Source organism: Merops nubicus, unplaced genomic scaffold, assembly GCF_000691845.1.
Source record: "Merops nubicus isolate BGI_N331 unplaced genomic scaffold, ASM69184v1 scaffold6915, whole genome shotgun sequence".
Taxonomy (NCBI): Eukaryota; Metazoa; Chordata; class Aves; order Coraciiformes; family Meropidae; genus Merops; species Merops nubicus.
In genome coordinates this window covers 26226-36549 of record NW_008611522.1, presented here as the reverse complement: position 1 = coordinate 36549, position 10324 = coordinate 26226, and the positions used below count along the sequence as shown (strand labels likewise).

The 10324-nt window shown below is 41.1% G+C and overlaps 1 protein-coding gene across 1 annotated transcript; it reads right to left on the bottom strand.

Moving 5' to 3' along the window:
* Nucleotides 1-590: 590 nt before the first annotated feature.
* Nucleotides 591-9976, bottom strand: LOC103773854 (neuropeptide-like protein C4orf48 homolog). The gene is made up of 4 exons (XM_008941233.1): nucleotides 9904-9976; nucleotides 7626-7768; nucleotides 5470-5558; nucleotides 591-714 (listed from the first exon to the last, which is right to left on the bottom strand). Exons 2-4 carry the CDS (start codon nucleotides 7747-7749, stop codon nucleotides 643-645), a joined length of 285 nt encoding a protein of 94 aa, XP_008939481.1. The 5' UTR covers nucleotides 7750-7768; nucleotides 9904-9976; the 3' UTR covers nucleotides 591-642.
* Nucleotides 9977-10324: the final 348 nt, after the last annotated feature.

Genomic DNA, 10324 nt, shown 5'->3' with positions numbered 1-10324 from the left:
AGGGGAAGAAACTGAAGATTTTAATTAAAGAATACAATGCCCTTATGCAGGATACCAGAAAACCCAGCACAAAGATATAAATGGTTTTGGTCCAAGTACAGCACACATATAACCCCTCGTGACACATACCTCATTACAGCTGACAGAACTACAGCATGCCTGAATATGGTCGCAGACAAGAAACAGAAAGGACTTCCATAATTTTTAATACAGAAAGCCTACAGAGACCACAGTTCTGTGTCTCAATATCACTTGGTAAGTTGCCACAGAGAGATGTTCATATTAGAGACATAAACCAGCTGCAAGTGTCTCTAGAGTACTGCTGGCCATATTTATCTTGTGGGTTGCACCCAGCCAACTGTGATTTAAAAATCAAAGCAGGTAAATTTTTCCCCCTACTCTAACACCAAGTGACAGATTTACTGAACCAAGCCCTTACTAGCACCCCAATGGATGTGAAAAGAGGGTACTCTTTAAAAAAAACAAAACAAAATACAGACAAATCATAAAACACAGCCCCCCAATTTCCTCAGTACGTTGGAGAATACATGCTTGCAACGTGAGCTCCATAATGCTGTATTCTATACAGCTGCAGTTTAAAAACAGCAGAACAGGTGACACTCCTTAGCTGGCCTCCAGGACTCAGTTCAGCAGACTTGCAGCTACACAGTCGCACAGATTTCTCTTTTCCACCTGAAGAAGCAGAGTTTCTGTCTATAAGAGGGAGGAACAAAAGTAACATCAAAAAACACAAAGTGTCAGCACTGTAAAACTAATTTGCTCTCAAAGAAAAGTTAATTTTTGTTCTAAGATTTGGAGTTGGTTGCATGAGATGAGGCTTGAGATTAAAAAAAAAAAAAAAGAGTTATTGCTTACTGCTCTGCAAAATAATTCAGCTTTTGCATGATTAATTGGCATACCAACATGGCAATACTTCCTGTGACATGGAGAAATTCAGTCTGGTACATGCTCATGTTTTTTACGTTAGTACATTCAGGATGCATCTGGACGCTGTTATTTTTGTTTAATGTTATTTGTCTTTCTTAAAGTCTTACTTTATCTACACAAACTGAAGCATAAGCATTCAAGTTCATGAGAGGCTTAAAAAAAACCCAAACAAGACCTGTCAGAAATTTTCTTTTTACTTAAAAGCAGACTGAAAAATAATCAAATTTAGAGTATTACAGCCTGGAAAATGTTGAAAGTTATACAGAGAAAGGAAGGCTTGACTTAAGCATAGAATATCTCAAGTTGGAAGGGACCCATAAGGATCAGCAAGTCCATCTCCCTGCTCCTCAGAGGACTACCTAAACCTAAGTCATGTACCTAAGAGTGTCATCCAGGCAGTTCTGGAATTCTGACAGGCTTGATGCCATGACCACTTCCCGGAAGAGCCTGTTCCAGTGACTGGCCACCCTCTCAGAGAAGAAATTTACTTCTGTTTGGACTTCTCTAAGCATTTAAACTTAATGTTTATGACAAGAATAACTTGTCAATATGCTGTTGGAGACTAAAATGGATGATGGGTGCTAAGGTGGCATACAGCCATCACAGTTGGAACATGAGACGAGACTGCTGGCTTCTTTAAGGAAAGGAGCCCCAAACTGGTGAAAGCAGATGTCCCTCAGTTGAGCTGGGGTTCATCAATACCAGGAATTCATTGCTGCCAACAGGGACTTTCTGAAGTAATAAGGGCAGATTGGGAACTTTCCAGAGCTGGAGGTCAATATGATCAGAAAGGTCTGCACCTTCTCAGCCTGCCTGGGCAAGAAAGGGCTGAGGACCAGGGAAGGGACACCAGGGCTGCAAAAGGGGAATTTGGGAATTCTTCCGCTCTAGCACACATACACTTTGGTTCTTCTGGCTGTTTGGAGCACTTGTAGCTTCTGTAGATGCATGGAGCACAAAGCTGTTTGACATCAATACCATATCTTCATCTCAGTTTGTCTATCATGAGATGAAGCTGTATCTGAGAATCATTCTGATCCAAAAAAAAAGGACTTCCTCCTTATTGTCACGAGACATTAGCTGTGAGAAGTCCACTCAAATTATTCCCCACTAGTATAATCAGCTCCACAAAAAAAAAAAAAAGGCATTATGAAGACCATCAGTTCTAAATGCCAATAAATCCTTAATCTGCCTGCCTTGTGGTTGTTGTATGAGATAGAATTGCCTTTGTTTTAAAACTGTATTGCCCATTGACCCACATCAGCCAGAGGCACTCAGAGCAGAGCTGGGCTGAAGCATCCTGCTTACCACCTGCCTTCTCCAGTAGAGGAGAAGCTATCTACTGGTCAGGTTTGGTTTATTCTCCCAGATGATAAATCACTAGACACAGCCATGAGGTCCTGTATTAAATCAGGCATCACTTCTGATCGTTTCAGCTACCCTGCAAAACTGGAAAGATCTAATCAGATTTTGCTAATGACCTAGAAGACACTCAGTCACCACCTTCTAAACATCTCCCTGACATCATTTGCAATGGTTTGAATAAGGGAGGCTGACAGCAGCCAACAACTTTGGAGCCAAGACCTAAGGCTGTTTACCATCTTAGATATCTTTAATAACATTTTACAGCCTTTGTTTTTACTTTCATGGGTGCATCTATCTTAATGTGCTTTGAACATTCCAAATAACTACTGACAGTTTAGAAAGGAATAAAGAAAAAAACTGGCCAGACTGGATGGGGATCTAAGCAATCTGATCTAGGGGAAAGTGTCCCAGCCCATGGCAGGGTGGCTGGAGCCAGATGATCTTTAAAGGTCCCTTCCAACCCCAACCATCCTGTGATTCTAGGAATGGCATTAAATACAGCTTTGCTGACTGTTTTGTGAGCAGGATCACAAGAACATTGGCACAGAGATTTATTATCCCACAGTGGGTTAGAGCATATTTCAAAATAAAACAACTAAAAAAACCCAAAACCCAAACAGAGCAGGGTCCAGATTCTGAACCTATAAAAAACCCTGTAAGTTCCAGCTAAAAACAGTTTCTGAGCTCTTTGAAGTTGTACTACAATATCCACTAGTTAACTCTGAAAAATGGGTTGGAATCTTGAAAATAAGTGTCCATAGTGCAGACTTACAGTGAACGATGTGGCCCAAGGACTGGATTTGTTTTACAGGATTTTTTTTTTATGGCCTGCTCCCTGCTGGCCTCTACCTCGAGCAGCTTTTAGATGCAGTGGGAAGCTGGCTGTGAACTGGCTGAATGGTTATGATGGTAGTAGCTCCCTCTCAGCAGTACAAGAACCCTTTCCCTAGTTTATGATCAGAGCTGCACCTGCCACATACTGCCCTTTGGCCAAACTGTGAATCAGATATTCCCAGAAAAGATTGCCCAGAGTTTGCTACTGCTGTTAGAACAACGAATCCAGCCTAGAGCCTGCTCCAAGGAGCCACCAGTGAGGAAAGGGTGGAAAACAGTATGCAGGGGAGCAAACAGATCTCGTACATACATGGATAGCAGCCAGCCTCTCACCTCTGAGAAGGGTTTGTGACCCTTCTCGTACCACATGAGTAAAACGCAGCCAGTCTGTCAATCAGTAAGTGATCACCACATCAGTGTAGGTTGTGAACATCTCTAGACTTGTAAAACAAAGGAGATATAGGCTATGGCCCCCATTAAAGTTGTGCGACCTATGCTAGAGTTAGCTTGCTTTATCAGACACCACCCAGATCAACACAGGGCCAAATTTTGTGTGAAAACTCTTGGCCCGTGAAATAAAACTAGATGGTTTTCCCTGTACAGAACTGCAGGGTGAGATCTGTAGAAGGAATTAAATGGGAGCTTCCTCTCTATGCTCTTGGGAATCTCTTCGCCTCCAACAGTCAGGAGCTGCTTAGTCATGATCTAAAACTCTTGCCTGCAAACAAAAGTTTTTCAAGGAAATCAATGTCTCCAGTGGGAATATTAACAAAGGGAATTGTATTTTTGAGGACAGAAACATTTGCCCCACTAAGCAGCAAAACAGATTAAAATAGTCAAATATAAAATACATATGTGGCTGAAAGCAACTGTCTTAAAAGTCCAAGTTTACATCAAATTGAGCCATGCTGAATAATAAAACCAAGAACTGAAATACTGTAAAATTGTCTTTTGAAGACACACGCAGAATTCCTAGCTGTATTAAAATACATTTGCTATTTTTGGGGTTCTTACTGGTGCTCCTGCTTTGGATATGTGTATTTTATAAATCTTTTCTCTTGGTCTGCATGCTGTAGGTGTCTTAAAAGGCCACTGCCACAGACAATAATAGAAGATTTTTGTAGTTATTGATAGTGATATTTTATAATCAAGATTTAGAAATTATGGTGAAAAGTTCAAAGGTTTATAAAAGAAGGAATAGGTGCCCTAGAACCACTTTACAGCACAATCTGAACATCTTGTTTGAGCTGTATACAGTGCTCAGCAGATATATTAATTAATGAGATATCTTCATGAAGAAGCCCAAAATACACTTGACCTGTAATTATTGAACAGATTTTGTTTAACTGTAAATGTGCTACATACCAATCTGTTTCTGCTGGAATGTTTGTTTGGGATTTTTTTGTTAGTGTCACAATTCAAGGCATCTTCATTCCTGCAACTGCATTTTCACCTAAACATCATGGACCCTGCTCAGTTACCTCAAGCCATTCTTCAAAGATGCCAGTTTGCGGCTTTGAATCATGAACAACCTTGACCATAGATTAGAAAAATAAAAAGGTATGAGTGCCTTCTGTTGAGAAATCTGTGCAAGAGTGCAGATCTAGCACTTCAGCTAAAGGATCCACAGGAGGTGGGGAAAAAGCCACCCTCCTGAGACACTGCTGTCTGAGAGCAGCTGGGATACAGCTCCTCACAGACTGCAGGCTGCAGTACCAAGAGACAGATTTAACTTCCTGCACAGAATGAAAATATAAACCTTGGCACTTTTCACACTGACTGCAAGGCAAACAAGTTTTGTTTCCTGTGATGTTCTACTTTGTGGCATTTTTCATTCTTATGGAATTGGAGCAATATAAAAAGTATCTATGAGATGATCTTCCCTCCCATAGACTCTTCCCAGGGGTAAAAGCATGTGCAGGGGAGTATTTTATTTTAGTAGGCTTTTTATTTGAGCTGGCTCTCTTCTTCTGGGTAATAAATACAGATGATGCTCTCACCTTATTCCCCCTAATATAAAAACAAAGGTGTGTGCTCAGCATCCGGAATGAGAATGGCAACGTGAATGGCTGCAACTCAGCAGAAGCACAGAGGGATGAGGACTGTCAGGTCACTCTTTTCTAAGTTTCCTAGTGTCCCCAATACCCCATGGCAGAAGAAATCCTCAGATTATTGCATAGCGGGGTGGAATGTAATTACTCAGCCCCACCTTAGAAGACAGGACAGGCACAGTTGACTGTCTTGTACAAATTCCACCCACCTTATGTACATTTATCCACAGCATTTTCTTCCACATTAAGGGAAAAAAAAAAGTTTCCTTACCCGTGTATCTAGATTATAAGCTGTTTTCTTTAAATCCTGCAGAGCCCTCTGCATGAACTCAAATGCGTGGCAATCAACACAGGGGCGACCTAGGAGGGCATTTAGTAGAAGATTTAGTAGAAAATTATGACAATATGGCATGAAGTATTAAGTAGAAGGAATAAACAGTGATTCTGAGTATGAGGAACAGCTACAGAAAAGACCTCCCAGAGTGAGTACTGAGGTATGTACTCTTGAACAAGCCAAGTGATTGTAAAACAGGAGAGGGAGCTTTGGATTGCAGGTTACTCGGGTAGAGAGCATGTGTTTCTGTACCTTATATAATCCCTCAGATTTAGGTCTGATTTTACCTAAGGGTGTGGACTCTGCAGGGAGAAAGTGTTCTGAATATAAACAAAAGTGTAAAGTGGCTCAATTGTGGAAAAATTCATCAAAGCTTTTGGTGAGACATAGCTCAATATTTCACCCTTAACTCTGCTTTTTGCTGTCAGTTGCTTTTGAAAATGTATAATCCACAAGATTACAAAAAGTGTAGTAGCAACCATCGTGATGACCATAGAAACCACGGAGACCCAGTCTCTCAATGACAAAAGAATTACTTCAACAAATTTGCATTTAAAATCTTCCTCCTTTATTGGTGTGCCCCTTGTTCTTCTCTTGTGACAGTTGAACGTGTGAAAACACCAAACCCCTAGCCTGATCCCTTCATTTTGCTCCATCAACTCCAAGTATATTTTCAACATCCTCTTCAGATTTTTCAGAAACTATCTCTGAAACCATGAACAAGTTCCTTGGAAAACTGTGTCTCCTAATCTCACAAACTTGAGCTCTAAATAGAAAGGTAATGGAATAAAATTGACTACAATATCACAGAATTAGATCACTTAGCCTCTGATTTTGACTATGATGCAGCTTTGTCCAAAGATAGTGAAGCAAGCAGCAGATAAACAGAATGCCTTGTCATTAGTGGGCATTGCTGATAAGCAGAACTGCTGCATTCTGGACTAATTGCAGTGTTTAAGACAGTATTTCTGTACCTGGATATCCAGACTGAAGGTCACAAGGCTTGCTTTGCCTTGATCATCACATAACACAAAGCTGTGCCCTAACAGAGAGCAGTAATGAGACAGAATAGATATAGACAAGAGGTGTCTTCAAATCATCGGCCTCTACGTACGCTCTTATTTGCTTCACGGTACCTGTGCCTCTCTGACAACTCCATAGGAAATATTGCACAAGTGAGAACATCCAAGTGCAGGTTTAGTTTGCTCTTAAGGAAGAAAGGATAAAATTTACAGTGCTGTAGGAAAATCCTGCAGTGTCTGTCAGCCTATTTTGTAAGCACTTCATATTTGACTGATTACTACATGCCTCTGATAAATTGGAGTATGAGCTTCCAGCTCATGATCTGTGTGCTAGCCAGTAGACAGGAATCCTGTCTGCTGGAGAAAAGGAGTCTGCCAAATTGTTCTACTGGCTAAGAATTAAAAAAACCCCAAACACCACAAGAACACATTGAGCAGTATTCAACCTCTCTGTTGCACCACCACCCAACCTTAGTGTTATATGTGCACCAGGCAAAAGGAGAGGACAGCATCTTCCACATCAACAACTTGATGGAAGGACCTGTCATTATGTTTATGGCAAAATAAACTCAACACCAACCAGCAAAGAATTAGGTGGTTGAAGGTTACAAGACTAGGTGTTCACAAAGTGTGCTTTCCTGGCATTGTCATTGTGAATTTTTAAAATAAAAACTACTGACATTAATACAGTAGATCTCTAAGAATTAAAGACATAGCCATCAGTTAGTTCAAAAAAGCAAGTGTCATTAATGTCTCTGAAAAGCAAACAGTGTAATTCTTGGCACAGAAAGGGCTAGCCAATGACAGGGTTGTACAAAGGGAAAGGTGCAGAACAGTGGCAGATTTCAGGTATAACCAAGAGAGTAACAGGCAGGAGACAAGAGTAAGAGAGGGGAGAACCTTGGATGCAGCAGGAAAACAGCAGTGGTATGCTATCAAGTGTGGTTTTAAAACAATGTAAGACACATCCAAAATAGTTTGAATTATTTGGACAAGTTTCAGTGATGTGAAGTCCTGCAACATTAAAACTCCACTACAAGCTGTAGGAGAACTGTGTAGGGTCGTACGTACTTTCAGCTGGTATGGCTGTTCCTGCTTCCTGATCAGATCTGACAGGCTTTGAGAGCAGTAGTGCAACCACAAAAACTAAAGGAAATATAAGAACCGTTCTTCTCAGAGGGCAGGGTGCCAGCATCTTGGGAACAGGTGCTTCTCTGTTGGTCAAGAGACATAAACAAGTTAGTGAGGAACATTACGGGTACATGGGTTTTTTTAAAAAGAACTTATTGCTCCTGATGGCTAAAGCATTGGCAGTCCTTCCTCTGAAAGAAAAAAATATATCAGAAGACATAAAAGCATCAACAAAAGTTCTCTGGACTTTACCAGCAGTGCACATAAAACCTAACTGGGAGAAAATGTCTCTAGACATGAAGGAGAAGATCAGAAGTCCCTAGAAATTTTTGGTTTCATTTGCAAGCCAGGATGCCAGCAACTTTGTCTACTCTGTGACTCCAATCTTTCTTCTAACAACATGGTCCCAGACTAGCACGTGAATCTGGACATCTGGTTCACTTTTAGACTCAGAGATCAAACTGCAGGGATTATAGGGCTGGCTGAAATAGACGTGAAACTGGAAATTAGGTTTTTACCTTCTGGCTCCCTTTACTGAAGCACCAGCTTTTCCCAAGCATAATAAGTGAAGGTAACCAATATCATTAACTACATACCAAATAGATCACAAAAACTTACTCCTTTATGAAAGTAGGTGAAGGAAAAGACTTTTGTTAAAGCTCCACAAATTCATAGGTAAAACTTCTAATGGTAAATGGATCAAAACTCTTTGACCTTCTGTTTTCCCTTCCTAATCTGGGCTTCTGATTTTTATTTGCAGCCATCCATTTGTTCCTGAACATCACAGGCAGGCCACACCATGCCCCTAAGATAGGTGCAGTCTGGTCCGGCAACAACTCCCCTTCACACAAAGGTAAAATTTTTATTAGTACACAGGTTTCAAATTAAGTATTTGCTTGATCAAAACAGGCAAACTGTTCAAATTAAGAGGGAACATGGGACACTTGGACTGGCTCAAACTGCAACTGTCTATTACAGATTTGAGTCCAAGCCTCAAGGATCCCGGCAAACTGTTAAGGCAGTTCTTGGTTCAGCCAAGTCTACCTTCCTTTCCTGTACATTCAAATGGAAGAAAAAAACTCAAATAAAGTTAAATTGTAGCAATGTAATAAAATCTACATGAAAAATCTCTTTAGCTAAACCCAGGAAAGCAGGACAACATACTGACTCTTGCTGATTTTTAAGTTTGTGCATAATAAGCAAAAGATGTTGCACAAGAACCTAAAATCTGCATGTACTGAAAAAGCAAGAGTACAGCACTCCCCAAAACAGCTTGTATTTCACATTTGGAAGGGCAATAGAGGGAAGCTGGAAAGAAAATGTTTTCCCCCATTTTGCCAGAAATGCAGAACAGAACAAGCTTGCTCTTTGATTTATGCAATCCACCTTTCAGACACAGCTAATCTGAAGCTGCAAATTCTGCATGAACGCTTGCAGCACGTGCAAACCAACAACTCATCCAGGAAAGAAGCAGCATTATACAGATCCTCCCTGTGCACCTAAACCTAAGAGTAGGGGGTGGTTCAGAAGCATGAGACATACATGTACATGGAGAATCAGATCTATTTGTGATTGCACACCACCACCACCACCCCCAAAAAAAAAATCTAGTAATATAATTCCTATAACCTCAGAACTGGGTTTCCTATCTCCCCCACTATTTATAAGTGATCCTTTTATTTCTACAGTCCTTAAAATAAAGGGATTACAATCCTAACAAGCAGCTTGGATTTTCTGTTTTAATTACTGCTGATCCACAATCAAAGCAAGTACAATCAAAGGCACCAGGCTTTGCAACAGGACACAGAATAGTGTCTCCAGATAACAGTAAAATAGGATAATACCAGCCTCCTCCTGGTCAGCAGGAGCAGAGGCTATTCACAGTTGGCAGAGTTCTACAAAGGTTCAACAAAACAAAGCAGGTATAGTGTTAAACTTTTTCAGGGTACAGTATACATCATCCACCCCAGTGTCAGCTCAGCTTCATGCCCAAGCTCTGCTGCAAAACAATTGCTCCCAGAGTGCAGCAATCACCTTAGAGCACATCTAACTACTGCCTCTTAGTCTGTGGGAATTGGCTGTCCGTGAGGAATAACCATGACAGGTTTCAAGGGTGGCCCCTCTCTGCAGTGCAACTGGGAACAGAGACAGATCTGTGCATGGACTTCTGAGAACGAGAAAAGTCACCCCCTCCAACAAAGGAAAAAAATATCAGTACCTGATCTCTCTCTCGTCTTTGTGATGGTCTCTTTGAAATGGCCGCTGCAAGCTGCTAACGGAACAAGTGCAGCGTTTCTGAGCATGTGCACTGTCTCTTTTTAACCTTCTCTGAAAGAGGTTATTACTATGGGGAGATTTCTGCCATGGCAACAATGCAGAGCACTGCAGCACACAGCACAGATTTAAAGAGGAACAGGCTGTGTCTCCCAAGTCAGGAGACGGATGTCTCTGCTCTGACATGTGAGTTCCAGCAGCATCTTACCTGCTCTGGGTAAGGCTTTTAAAGCCAGGCCACTTGATTCATCTCTCTTGAAGTCTGTTAAATAATTTCCCCGAAGTCTTCATAGCTGGATGCAGTGCTCGACTCAAGCAACTTGCTTCCCTAGCGCCTGAAAATAAGCACAACAAATTACACCTGG